Below are 14,402 nucleotides of genomic sequence, written 5' to 3' on the forward strand. Positions count from 1 at the left end.
GCTGAATTAAATAATTAAATCTGAAAGTTAGATCTGAATTTCCCTTTTGCAGGACAAAAAGGCTATTTCCACTGTGTTCTATTTTGAATTTGAATACAAAATCAGACAATTTGAAAGCCATTTATGTTTTATAAATTCCTGAGAAACACCTACGTGTCTTGATGCATAGTGTGTTCAAATAGACTTTGCTCCCATTTGACTGATTTCACAGGTTGAAAGAGGATTTAAATGGACTTTCATTTAACTGATGAGAGTCTTTTTGTTGCCTTTAGAAGTTTTCAGGGTTGGACATGCTGTTGTGCTATGGATCATTTTTCCACTCTATAACTCAAATCCATTTAAGACAAACTCTCAATGTAATGACTTCTTAGTCCTTTTCAAAAATGTCTTATACTGAGCAGAATTCAGTGCTCCAACACAGACACAGTGGTTTATTCCCAAGGATGCCATTTTTTCTCAGTGTCTTGTTATGGAATGGTAAACACTGACCTTAAACGAGGCAATTGAGACCTAACCTTATGCTGTTCTGGCGTATTTTCATTTGGAATATGTCACTGATAAACTATTTGAGTAAATAAATAGTCCTGGGAAAGTTCCCCACTGTATTTTATTTGTGGATAATATGTGGATAATGATGTTGTTTGCAGTTTGTTGGGGTCCGAAAGCAGTAGAAATTTGTTTATAACACCTTCCCGACTAATAGATGCAAATTACTTTGTTTTATTCATTCTACATATCTGACAGTAATTCGCCATGCACGTTAACTTGCCAGTGAACTGTTACACAACTTTTCCAACATATGGTTAGCAACAATAAATTCATGTTTTAACAAGGAGGGTAAATACCTTTGCACATAGCTAGTTTTGATCGCTTTATCTACTCAGCATAAGTTGTTTGTATCCACTAAGGTTACATTTGTCTTATGGTAAAATGTGTTTGCTATTCTTGAACAAAAACAGAAAATAACATGTCTGTGAAAGGTCATATACTTTTTTACAACATTATATGATAGAGAAGATTCATAGACAACTAAAAACTACAAAGGGAAATTTTTGTGGTTAAACATGAAGACCATGTGACTTTTAAGGCAATTATAAAGAATTTTAATATCAAATTGAAAGGTAATAAAAGGTAAAAGGTGTCTTTACTACTAACCAAACTTTAGGAAATACTTGGATCTCTCAATTTTTGTAGGTAAACTTTCTGTACAGCAACAAAAAGTTTAGTCAAAACTTCACATTGTCACAGCCATGCTTTTTTTGCAGAATAATAATAAAGGAAAATGTACTTTTCCGTAACTGACCTAAGAAAAACAAACAAACAAACAAACAAACAAACAAAAAACTGCCAGAGCAGAGTATCATCACAACAAAAATACAATCATATGGTGAGTCACGTTCACACAAGTCCTGCCTGTGATGTCAGACTGAGTAAAACGGTGCAGATATTATATTGCAGTTTTTCCCACTTTTAGCAGTTTTGCATGAGCTGTTTGGTTTTTTGCATCTCTCCTCACCAGTTGCTGCCTGCATTAAAATTTCAGTGTAATTTGCATCTGTGCCGTTCAGCTTCTGTTGGGAGGAGCCATCCGAGGTATGTGCATCTGCGTGAATCAGAGTGTGGGTGTCTCCAGCACAGGAGGGCAGCAGAAAGCAACAGAATTGGAGTCAAGAGTGTATGCTGGCGACAAAAAGAAGAAGCACTGGAGAGGATTTAATGCTTTATGCTCCCCTCTTACAACCAAGTGTAACCAACAGCTTGGTGAGTATTGAACTTATAAAGATTAGTTTATCTTACAGAATGAGAGGCTAAGCTGTTAATTTAGTATAATAACAGTAGATTGATGTATGTAATAATGTAATATCGTATACTCCTGCTGGAGTTCTCTGTTGATAAAGATTTCTGTGATATTCTGTTCATATAATCCATTCTAAGCTGTTGTGGTTTGGAGTACTTTTTAACTGACGTTTTAGATGTGTATCACTTTTAAATTACATGAACATCATACAATCAGTCAGTTCAGCTAATATATAAAAGCCTTTTCATGTGAGCTTGTTTAAATTAGACTGAATACTGAAATAAATCACCTTTTAATAACTTGACACTTGTTAGCTGGTGAAAAATTGTCCCAGTTTTACAGGCAGTGTAGAGGTTCTATTGTGTGGAGCTATGGGACTGTGAGGAATCCAAAATATTACTTTCATAAATCTAGTCAATAGTTATTTGTCCATATTATGTATTGGAAATCAAGGAAGTGAGTGTGAGAGGTATTTTATTTCTATTTTTCTACTGTTCAAGACATTTAAACTCAATTAGTGACGTCTGCTCTTACTGAACGTCTGACGAATGTTTGCTCAAGTCTTTTCGTGTGCTGACTTGGAATAATAATTTATATACGTCTCCTCCAGTCGGCAGGATGTGACTAAGTGTGAGACTTTGGTTGTGAGGAATATTCAAACCATGAAACACTAAAGCTTTCATGTTCAAACTTTAATTTGAAAAGTATAACAGAGGAGGTAATCAGTGCTATCCTTTAAATGTACAGTTATCCCAAAATTATGCATACATGTAGTCTCTAATAAATTGGTTCACAACAGGAAATGACAAACGTCTTTTAAATGATAACAAAGCAATGCAAATGAGCATAATTTTTTAAAAAAGCAGCTGTTTTTATTTACATTTTGTTGAAAACTTTTAAAATGCTTTTATATCCTTGACAATAATTATTGTAATATCTGAACTGGCATGACACCAATCAAACATTTTCCTAAATCTGCTTATATATTTCCACTGGCTGTGGCTTGCATGTAAAAAATGTTGCAACACAGTTGATTCAGCAATTAAACATGAGTTTATTGTATTCTGAAGCAAGAAAACAACAAATATTCCCTATGGTGCTGGGTAAAACATGCAAATAGAGTTTTAAACAGTCACTGTTGTTCTCACATGTTTCTTAACAGGTAAATGTAAATTAGTAACTCAATTATAGCAGTGCATAAGTGTGCTAGAAATCCATGGTAATGTAGGAAACGTTGAATGTAGTCCCTGAGTGTGTAGTGGTTAAATGTTATCTATTTGTTAATTTCAGTGAACTGGCAGCTTAATTAACAGTTACTAGTGATGAGACTTTAAAATAGTGCTGATTTAATTGTTTTTGTGCTAGGAGAAGTGAGAAAAGACAGAATGATCTGTAACTTGAGCAAAAGTTATTCATTTATTTGAGCAAAGTGGTCATTTTTATTCGTATGGAGCAGGCGAACACAATTCAGCTTGGCGACTGTTGATCAACACTTATTGTTGAGACATTTATTGTTGCTCTCATGTCTGTCTGTTAACAGTGGTTAACAATAGAGAAACTCGCAATACCACATTGTGCAACTTTAGGTAAAATGAGTTGCTAAAACTTGGACATAAATGTTTGTTCAGCAGCAGATGCCCATCTGACATTTTGCAAAACAAAATCTTTGAAATGTATAAAAACAACTTTATGGATTAAAAAAAAGTAAGCAAATTATTTTCAAATGTTGTTGTTAGCCGAAGTAAGATTTCAGCTGACTCATTACCTTCTGTAGAGAACTGATGGTTTCATCTTTCCTTCCCTTTCTCATTCAGTTTCTGATCATTTTTAAGAACTTTTTGCTGCAAAAACGTTCACTGATCACGTGTGCATCTTTAACTGTGAAAGGCTTTATGTTTTAGTGATAGTTTCAAATTGTACAGTGCAGGATAAGTAGTTCAGTCAAGACAGCACTCAGAGTTTGACTACAATATGTTATCACCACTGAGGTGTTAATCCCTTCTGTCCAAGCAGTTTTTCTCAATAGGAATGCGGCTAGACAACATTAACAGGCTTAAACACGCTATAAGCGTCAAAAGCACAGCCTTTTTTTTTTTTCTTGTTTTGCTTCTGTAACTCTTAAGAGATGATAACTCCGGAACAGTTCATAAAGATTTTACAGAGATTGCTTCACCTGTCCTGTACAATTAAAGGTAGATTTAAATATGTTTCACTAGAATTGTGTCGCAAAATGGTGAGGAGCAGGCCCCAAATACAGAGAAAAGGCAGAAGGTAGAGTAAGACTATTAACTTAGAAAAATGAGGAATAAAAACTATTTAAAATCAAAGTGAAAACATAACAATCACAAGGTCTAGGAGACATGCAACACTGTAATATTACAAACTAAGATTAATCTAAGCTGAAAAGTTGACACAAGGGACAGGTCAGGTCGTTGATTAGAAACCATTTTGCTTTGAAGAAAGGCAAGCGGCTGAAGCTTAACTAATATAAAATGGGTGAAAATACCTTTAAACAGGGAACATGGAAGCATATAAACAATACAATTAAGCAAAACACATCATCAAAGTCCCAAAGATCAAGACAAATTGTAGTCCAAAGGCAACTTCTTCATCTGTCAGGACTATTACCAGCTGAAAGGGTCATTGTTTCTGTACAGATGGTAATCAGTCCCCTGAGATTGTTGATGGAAACAAGTCAGAACAGAACACTTAAGGTGTCTGCTTTCAAGAATAGTGTAAAAAAATTTATCTCCTGCAGTCTCTGTCAGATTTATTTTAGATCTTTTAATGCTAACTTAATTTCATGCAATAACTTTTATTTTGTTGGGGGTTTTTTGTTGACAGTGCACTAGGGTTGTAATTTGTCTTTAAAAAATATAGACTAAGTAATGTGTAAAAGTGTTTCACCCAGGAAAAACAACGATAATTAGTCAGTTGTCTTCACGAAACGTTTTCTATCTTTTACATGTATTATTTCTTGAATCTAATTGGCTCTTTCTGATAACGTTAATCCTAAAACAAAATCAATCAGTTTTGCAATAAATGTGCATATGGCTGTCTGAACTATTTATATCGCTTGAATTTTTCTCTAATTTTAATATTAATACTACATGCATTAATATATTTTACAGAGATTTTCTGTGATAGAACAACACAAAGTAGCATATAATTGTTAAGAGGAAAGAATAATAATTTATGGTTTTCCATTTGTTTAAAATCCTAAAATGATCAAAAATGAGCAGCAAAGTGCCTCTAAAGTCACAGTAAACTTCGTCCTGTCATATCTAAACTCAGCTGTTCTTCAAAGGCCTTAGAGTTTTTTTTTTTTTTTAGAGAATATTAAACAACACCATGAAGACACATAAACAAAGCATGTCAGGGTCAATTTGTGGCGAACTGCAAGAAAAGAGTTACCAGTAGGTTATAAAATAAAATCTCAAATTTTGGACTCCTCACAGAGCTCTATTCAAGCCATCATTTGAAAATGAAAAGTGTGCAGCTTAGCTGCAAACCTGGCAGTCAACTTTCTAATTAAAACACACAACGATTTAAATTGTTTCATAAATCTAACTTATTTCTTGTTTCAGCCGTCTGATGTTCAACATGGCGGTCACCCCCAGTGTCCCTGAGGGTCCGTTATACTGCCCACTGCTGGAGCAGATGAGGGAAGACAATTTAAACAACAACAACACACAGGTCAACCTGGTTGTGGTTTGCATCCATGGCATCTTCTCCTCCCTGGGAATTTTGGAAAATGCCTTGATCATTTGGGTTTTGGGATTTCGCCTCAGACAACGAACCGTGGCCTCCATTTGGATGCTGAACTTGGCCATGTCTGACTTCCTGGCCACGCTGACTCTACCGCTCTTCACCTTCTACTTTTATTCCTCCCACAGCTGGGAGCTCGGATACCCACTCTGCATAGTACAAACTTCCATCTTTTTCTTCAACATGTTTGTTTCAGCCTTCCTGCTGGCAGCCATTTCTTTGGACCGTCTGCTTCTAGTTTCCAAGCCAGTGTGGAGTAAGAATCACAGGTCAGTGGCACGAGCTTGGAAGTTGTGCGCGCTGGGCTGGGGGTGGGCAGCGTTAAATACCCTGCCTTACTCAATATTTCGTTCAGTGATTGAGAAGGCTGATAGCAGGAAGTTATGCTACCATCATTTTGCCTTGTATTTATCCAGTGAGGATTCGTTAGAAATGGACTGTAATGTGAGGCAGGGGGCAACAGCCATCTCCAAGTTCCTGTTAGCTTTCTTCTTCCCTCTAGTGGTCATTGCTGGGAGCTACATCAAAATTGCCCTCAGCCTGAGAAACAGACACAGAAGGAGAAAGCAGAGCACCGGCAGACTGGCTGATACGCTGACTCTGCCTGGCTGTGATGCACATTCAGGAATGGTTAAAACAAATGGCGTGACTTCTGGTTCCTCATTTAAGTCCAATTTAAACAACCCGTCTCCCATCATCTCCAGTTCATCATATCAGAGCCTGTTTTCTCAAAGTTTCACCAAAATGGTGACGTCTGTGATTGCAGCATTTGTGCTGTGCTGGGCTCCTTATCATATCTTCTGCATCCTAGAAATGGCAGCCCAGTATAATAAAAAGATTTTCAAATTAGTGCAAGTGGGCCTTCCAGTGTCCGCAACGTTTGCTTTTCTGAATCCAGTTTTGAACCCTGTCCTGTACGTCTTCAGCTGCCCCCACTTCTGCGTGAGAATACGACAGAGTCTGGGAGCAGTGTTTGATGGACTTGTGGAGGAGGGTGGGGGGTTACTGACAACTCCAGCCAGGAACCTGCAAGCTTACATTAAGCGGAGGAACAGTCGAGATGTGAGCTTTGCACTGCCAGGGTCACCAAAGACATCAAAATCTTCATCCTACCAGTCTCCTGGTGCAGAACTACCATTGCCTCTACTCTCTAAAGGCCGTAGAGACAGTCAAACAGATCAAACAGGACAATAAGTGGAAAATGGGATGGTGACTAGCCAAAACATCACTCTCTCCTTTAAGATCACACTTTTATCATGTATATCATACTTTTCTCATTGTGGTACTAAGGTTGAATCCAATTTAGGATAAAAAGCTTGTTTAAAATGTTTATTTTTGTGTTTGCATTATGGCCTATGTCCTATTACAATTTAGTATCAAAATATCAAAAATAAAATATTTCACTATTTAAAAAATATTATTATTTGTGTTTTTGGTGGACTAAGAGGGATTGTAAATGTTGGTATGATGAATGCAAATGGGGTAAAATTGCGTAATTCATTCTACTAGGTTGTAGAAAAATGCCTTAAATATGATAAATGACAACAAGCATTACACACAAACCATATGTTGCTTGATGGCTTGAGGCAAATTTGTGACAAAAGTCTACAAGACTCTATACAGTAAATGTTTTTTGTTATTGTTTCAATCCTCTGATGACACTCATCTACTCTGATGGCCTCATCGACTGAGTTATATGTTGTGAACATTCATTATCTACGCACACTTATCCCTATAGGGCCACAGGGGACCTGGTGCCCATTACTAGCAGATATTGGGCAAGAGAGAAATGGGTACACACCGGACAGGTTGCTATTCCATCACAGGGCAATACAGAGATACACAGATGGATGTGTGTGCAACGATGCACACATCCATACCTAAGGTAGTTTAACCACTTAACTTGCATATTTTTGGACTGTGAGTGAGAAGGGAGAGAACCAAAACCTGCATGAAGAAAACATGCAAATTCCATCTAGAAAGAGCCCAGACCAGGATTGCAATGCTGCATGCCACACTTACTTCCACCCACCAGAGGGCAGGATAGGACTGATGACATGAATAGCAGTGAAGTGAGAAAGTAGGATTATGCTCTTCAGGTCCTGTTTTCCAGGATCACTTCAAATCTGAGCTGCTGAACGTCTGACCTGCTCTCTGAGTGATTGCATTTCATCCTACCTGATATAATTTTTTATTAACCATCTCATCACCAACGCTGTAGTTATGTGGCTTTTTTCACACTCTGGTGGACACAGAGGCTTTTGTACAATGTAGGTCACAGCATGGGATTATCACAAAGGTAGTTCTAATTTAGATAGAATATTACAGAGTGAAGATTCGGAGAATAAACACAAACCGGGATTAGGCCTGGGTCAGCTTCTACGTTCCCATGAGCCATTCCCTTCCAACAAACTGTTGTTCTCTTCCTCCTCTCTGGATTCATATTTCCTTCTATAAATTCATTTTGATATTTGTTGGACTCATAATTACAGTTTAGTGGGGGTTTTTTTTATCTGGTCAATATAATAATAGAAAATAATAATAGAAAATAATAATAATAATAATAATAATAATAATAATAATAATAATAATAATAGAAAGCTTTCACATTTTTCTTTTTTCTTTAGTTTGTCTCAATCTTTAGGTAACATTCACAGGTTGTGTTAGCCAACCTTCATGCTTATTGGCTCTCCTGGTGAAAAAAAGATTTAAAATAAAAGCATATCTTAATCAAATAGAATTCAACCTTTAATTTAAATATATTTAGTCAGTGGAGAAATCATTAAAAAGTTGAAATCAGCAGGAACCGTGACAAACAAACCTGGGTGAAGACTCAAGTGTATTTTGCCACCACATTGACATCACATAGGATACTAAAATAACAACCTCCAAAGTGGCCTTACAGCAACCAATATGTGCACTGTACATTCTCATTGGTTGTTTGAGAGGCATGTTATAAAAAGTCTTAAACATAAGACCAGATCTGGAGTGAAACAAAATTAAAGAAAAAAAGTCTAATGCCAGCTGTTGAGTATGGGGAAAGATCTGTCATGCTGTGGGCCTGTTTCTCATCCAAAGCCCTGTGAACCTTGTTATGAAGATTTGGCAATAAAAGGCTATTTTAAATCAAAATTTCTTGAAAATCCTTTGGTCTTCTATATTTATCTAAAACAGGTGGCCCTTAAGTGTAAAAGTCCCCCTGAAAGAGATGAGCTGAAGAGAAGAGAGCATATGACACAGCGAGAATCGTCTAAGCTGCCAACAGATGTCACACTAATGTGCCATTTGTTGTTTTCTTTTCCTCTATCACTTTGCAAAAGTGCTCAAAATAACATGTTTGGATTTCTAAAGCTCCTAGTCTAAGACTGTGATACTGCTGATTTGAACTATTGTTTTTTTTTCAGGCATTTTGACCATTTTCACCAGAGGCCCCACTAACAGAGAAGGCAGCTGTCTGAACCAAGATTCAATCCATAATTTTACATCCAAATCAATGGTCCGAGCATGTATTTGTGTAAAAAAAAATAAATAAAAAAAATACCCGCCTAACTGCATGTCTCAGGCGGATTAGGGACAGATAATAAAACAGCAGAAGAAAAGTGAGAACGTCTGAATGCAGTAGATGCTTAAAATGATTCAACCAGAGAGAGAAAGAGCGATAGATTATGTAAAGGGCTGTAAAAACAGCTGGTACAGATGAGTTATGAGAAAAATAGAAAGGAGAGGTTAGGCAGGAGGAGTGTTGCTTTAAAAGGGGTTTAGAAGCTTGGCTGCCGTATTTATAGCTGGCAGATGCTGACAAGAGTATTAGAGCTGAATTATGTGGTCGCTATTTATCTTAATCATCATGTATTTAAGAATACGCTCTTCCACACACACACACACACACACACACACACACGCACGCACACCCACACGCATACATTCAAAAGAGAGAAGCGGTATTGTTGGAAGGCATCTGTGAATTAAAATCCTGAGAGGAAGGTTGTGATACATTTCAATTTAAGGTCAGAGCTTCCATACCTGAATATTCACATCCCCCTCTAGGTTTTTTCTCTCAACACAATGAAATCCTTACAGCATGAGTCAACTCTACTGTAGAACAAAGGAGGATACTGTAATAGCAATGCTTTCCTTTCTTTAGAAAATGGCTGCAAATGCATTTACTCATTGTTAATTTATCCTTATTTTATGCAATAGACTTTATGTCTGTCTGCTTTGAGAAATTGTAAAGCAAAATCAAATTCCTTGTATATGCAGATAATTTAGGCCAATAAAGCTGGTTCTGATTGAGATTCACCCCAGTCTGAATCACTGTAAAGCCTTAGTAGGATTTCTTGTGAAACTGCACCGCATTTAACACCATCCATCTTTTTCTTAACTCTGACTTGCTTTCCTGTCTCTGCTGAAGAAAAGCCACAACATGATGCTGCCGCCACCATGTCTCACAGTTGAGATAAAGTAATAAATGTGACGTGTCCTGTTAGTTTCCCATCTCAAATAACTGACCTATGTCTGCAGTGTTCATGTTCAGTAACGCTCTTTACAAAACCTCTGAGACCTTAACATATCTTCTTTATTTTTCCTGAGATGAAATGGTGAACTCCGTTTACTGAATGGGCGATTTCAGAAGAGAATTTGTTTTCAGAGTAAAACACACTGAACATACCATGGCTGCAAAACTTTTCAGAGCTTAAGTTGCAGAACAAAAACAACAAAAAACATGTCTTTCCTTCAACTCCACTGTTACAAACTACTTTGTTTTGTCTGTCACAAAAATATCCCATTAAAATATATTGAAGTATTTGGTTGTCGCATGGCAAAACGTACCACATGAACATTGGAAAGAGACTGAAACAGCAGGTGTTTACCCAGTTCTTATTTTGGACATTGCTTTATTTAGAATTTAAATATTAATTGTTGCATATTTACTGTTACTTGGTGTTATATCATTACTGAGTTATATTTTAGTGTTAACTTCAAGTTTGATCACTGTTGCACAGTGCAATGCATCTTGAATCTGAACCCAATCTGCAAAAGCAGTCGTTTAAGTTCCAGTGTTCATGTCAAATAAAATCAATAGGTCATCCATGAAGCGTCTATCAGGGCCATTTGCTTTACACACTGAGTTTAGGGCAGAAGAAATCCTCTGACCATCTTTGCGCTGAAAAACAAGACTATTTATCATGAAGTATTAAAGCTGACTGACATTTCCTAACAGTTTTTTTTTTTTCATTTTTGTGGAGAGGGACTTTTTGACTGCACTTTTTAAAATTTGGACTGATTTATTGCCCAAGTTCCTGGAGGTTGCGCAATTAAGGTCAGAGTGAAAACAGTTCAAGAAGTTCCTTAGTTGATCTACATTGCAAAAGTGTTGCATTTATGAACTCAACATTTTCCACAACACGTAGATCTGATTTTACATACCTTCAAAACAACACGTCTCTCTTATCCACTGCTGATTAGCTCTTTTTTTTTTCTTGTGCTAAATCATAGCATTTTTGCAGGAAGTTGAACTAAAAAGTCAATGTCATCAAGTAATGTGGCAAAACTCGTGTTTGCTGACATTTCAGAGGAACTAACATAATGTAAAGCACGCAATGATGCATATGTATTAATTCAATTCATTAATACATTTGCATTAATTTGCATTAACATGAAATATGTGAAATCTTATAAGACGTGTTTTGTAAAGAGGAGAGGTCCAATGCGTCATCTGACAGTTGAGATGAAATGGCATGTCCTTAATAATGAAGTCATGAATTGTATAAAAAAATTGGGTAACACTTTGAAGGGGTGTGCAAAAGACTGACATTACATGTCATAAACATGACATAACATCTGTTATGATCATGAAGAAGTCTTTATGAATGTTTATGACAGTTGTCATGAAGTGTCATTCGGTAAATAATGATACTTTTAATGCAAAGTTGCTCTAAAAGTTGCATTGAAAGTCCATTAAAAATGCCAGCTTTGCATTAAATTGGCATTATTTACAAAACCATGCAAAGTTGGCACTTTTAATGGAAATTTTGCATTAAAAGTGTCATTATTTACCGAATGACACTTCATGATAACTGTCATAAATATTCATAAAGACTTCTTCATGTTCATGACATATGTTATGTCATGAACATGACAGTGTCATGTCAGTCTTATGCACACCCCTTCAAATAAAGTGTTACCAAAATTTGTAATAACCATATATCTTCACAGCATAAGTCATTCATACAACCCAAAATTTTCTTATCCCTGACAGTGACGATCTAAAATCTGATTTTGCCAGAAAAATGAATAATTTTAGATTTAAGTGTATATTACTTAAAGAATAATAACTCACAATAAAACTGTAGAGAAGACAGACTTGTACTTACAATTTTGGTCTTCAACTGAGTTACAATTTCAGGTCCTTTTTTTCCCCAAGTTTCTAAAGTAACCGCAATGTAAATTGAAGAAAATTAATTGTGAAGACTCTTAAGTACAAAAGCTCCCTCTCCTTCTTGTGTTCTTCCTTTATGAACTCTAAAAAGGGAAAGAGCACAAGTTTTCATAAGTGGTTTTCTAAACTGCCATGTTTCACAACAAGCTGCTGCAAGAAGAAAAAATGTTGCTGTTGTGACTTGCTCGTTTTCAAAAGTGGGTGTTTTGCTTCAAGACTTCCTGCCTCTGAATGAAGCACCAAAATAAGCCTCTTTCATTTCTTTCACTGTAACAGAAAGTGGAAGTATAAAGATGGAGGGCAGGGACAGTTCCAAACTTGAGGATTTCCAAATGATAAATTAATACATTCACATGTTTTCAGTCATTAGAACATCAGCTGTGTGATATTTCTCTTTTCAGACATTTACATCAATACATTTTCTCACATAAATCAACATAACAGTGCTGTATTCCTTTAAATACACACACAGTCCCATCATTCTACCTCTCTCCTTAAAAGAAAGCCCGTCTTCATCAGTGCAGGAGCCTTTATACCCGAGTCACCATTGGATGCATATTCTATAGAATGGAGCTACCACTGACTTTTTTTTTTTTTTTTTTTGCCTCTCAATGACTTTCCTGTGCATTTGTCTTGTAGTGAGTTGATAGCAGAACAGAAAGCTGATTCTGTTTGGACTGGTGTGTCCTAAAAGTTTGATTACTGTGTCCAACACCCACTGTTAGTGAGAAAACGGGTGCCACATTTTGGCTTTGTTGAAGATGTGTTAAAGTTGTTGTTTTGCTTTTTCTGGAATTCCTGTTCCTTGGACAGAATTTATGTACTGTATTATGTTGTTATTCTAATTATGTATCAGATCCTTAAAAATGAACAGGAACAAAAGGAATCAGTTTCTCATTAATGCTTTATAAGCCTTCTCTTTAACTCACATGAAATGTCGTGGAAACGAAAGATTAAGATGGGTTGTCTGTTTGATGCAAGAAGAGGGACAACTTGCTGTCAAGTTGCTGTCTACATGACAGCCATTATTGCTGTCAAGTAGACGGGTCAAACAACCAATCACAAACTATCATTCCACCATGAGAAAGAAAACATTCAAAACAGATGTCAATCTTTCAAGTAGAGGATGTTCAAGAAAACTCTCACCAACATTAGATTCTGCAGGAGACAAAGAAATAATAAAACTCCCAAAGGTTGTATCTCAGATTTAAGATCACTCACTAAAAGTTCATTAATTTAAAAATAATTATAAAGACACAACATATGTCTAAAGGATGTTTTCCAAGTTTTTCTTGACCCTCTGATGCGTGAGTGGGTCCTTTTTGACCCGGTGAGGTCATCTTTTTGCAATATCTTTGTAATGAAAAGTTTTCATCACATCATATTCCAGGTATTCGTCAAGCAACATGTTACTGATATCATGCAATTCAAATTTTTTATTGACCTTTTATACATTTTAAGAAATAGCATGTTTTATGTTACTACCCCATTCTTCCGTGAGTGGGTCCAAAATGACCCGCATTCATTTCCTATGGAACTTAATGGGAATCTTTGTTTCTTACCAACTGTGACTGTAAGGAAAAACATTTTTGTGAATCAAACACACTGAGACCTAACTGTCACCCCTGAATAATAATATTTTTACACAGGAAGAGCTCTTACATATAAGTATTATCTTTATTTTTTAACTCACAAATGTTTTTGTGTGTCAATCATGAGTACTGTGACAGCGTCATTGTCACGAATCAACATATTAGCCTTCTTCAAAGTTAGTCAACACTAGTTATTTAACCAACTAGCTAACATTACGACCTATACTTTATTGTGCATGTGTATTATTCGTGTTTGTGTGTGTGTGTCTGTGTGCGTGTGTCTGACATCCTGGATGAGAAAACCAAGAGAGAGAATGTGTTGAATGACATACAGAACCTGTTGATCAATGTGATCAAGGTTCTTTCTCTTGTCATCCCAATAAATAAAATAAAAATTCATAGCTATAGAAATAAATGCATAAATAAATGAGCCAGAAAAGTGTAGAGTGCGTTCTCTGGGTCTGAGGAGGGGGTGTCCTGCCCCAAGTGGAGGAGTTCAAGTATCTCAGGATCTTGTTCACCAATGAGGGAAAAATGGAGCAGGAGATCGACTGGCGGATTGGTGCAGCGTCTGCAGTGAAGTGGGCGCTGTACCAGTCTGTCGTGGTGAAGAGAGAACTGAGCCAAAAAGCGAAGCTCGTGATTTACTGACTGATCTAAGTTCCTACCCTCGTCTATGGTCATGAGCGTTGGGTCATGTCCGAAAGAACCAGGTCATGGATACAAGCAGCCAAAATTAGTTTTCCCTGTAGGATGTCTGGGCTCTCCCTTAGAGATAGGGTGAGAAGGTCAGATATCCAGGAGG

The 14,402-nt window shown here is 36.6% G+C and overlaps 2 protein-coding genes across 3 annotated transcripts in view; one reads left to right on the top strand and one right to left on the bottom strand.

The window, feature by feature from the left end:
- vwa11 (von Willebrand factor A domain containing 11) overlaps positions 1-12,407 on the bottom strand; it is a 28,273-nt gene extending 15,866 nt beyond the window's left edge. The window contains exon 1 of the mRNA XM_015021422.1: positions 11,941-12,407. The gene's annotated coding sequence lies outside the window, so the exon portion shown is untranslated. The remainder of the gene's footprint in view (positions 1-11,940) is intronic.
- LOC106939123 (prostaglandin D2 receptor 2-like) lies at positions 1,628-6,962 on the top strand. 2 transcript variants are annotated; one of them, XM_015021426.1, is made up of 3 exons: positions 1,628-1,746; positions 2,990-2,991; positions 5,386-6,962. In XM_015021426.1, the coding sequence occupies exons 1-3, from the start codon at positions 1,678-1,680 to the stop codon at positions 6,758-6,760; spliced, it is 1,446 nt and encodes a 481-aa protein (XP_014876912.1). In that variant the 5' UTR covers positions 1,628-1,677; the 3' UTR covers positions 6,761-6,962. The 2 variants fall into 2 exon arrangements, with proteins under 2 accessions (XP_014876912.1, XP_014876911.1); XM_015021425.1 differs by lacking the exon at positions 2,990-2,991 and having other exon boundaries at positions 1,628-1,761.
- Positions 12,408-14,402: the final 1,995 nt, after the last annotated feature.

This window comes from Poecilia latipinna, unplaced genomic scaffold (genome assembly GCF_001443285.1).
Source record: "Poecilia latipinna isolate Pla-1442-1.1 unplaced genomic scaffold, P_latipinna-1.0 Scaffold2778, whole genome shotgun sequence".
NCBI classification, from domain to species: Eukaryota; Metazoa; Chordata; class Actinopteri; order Cyprinodontiformes; family Poeciliidae; genus Poecilia; species Poecilia latipinna.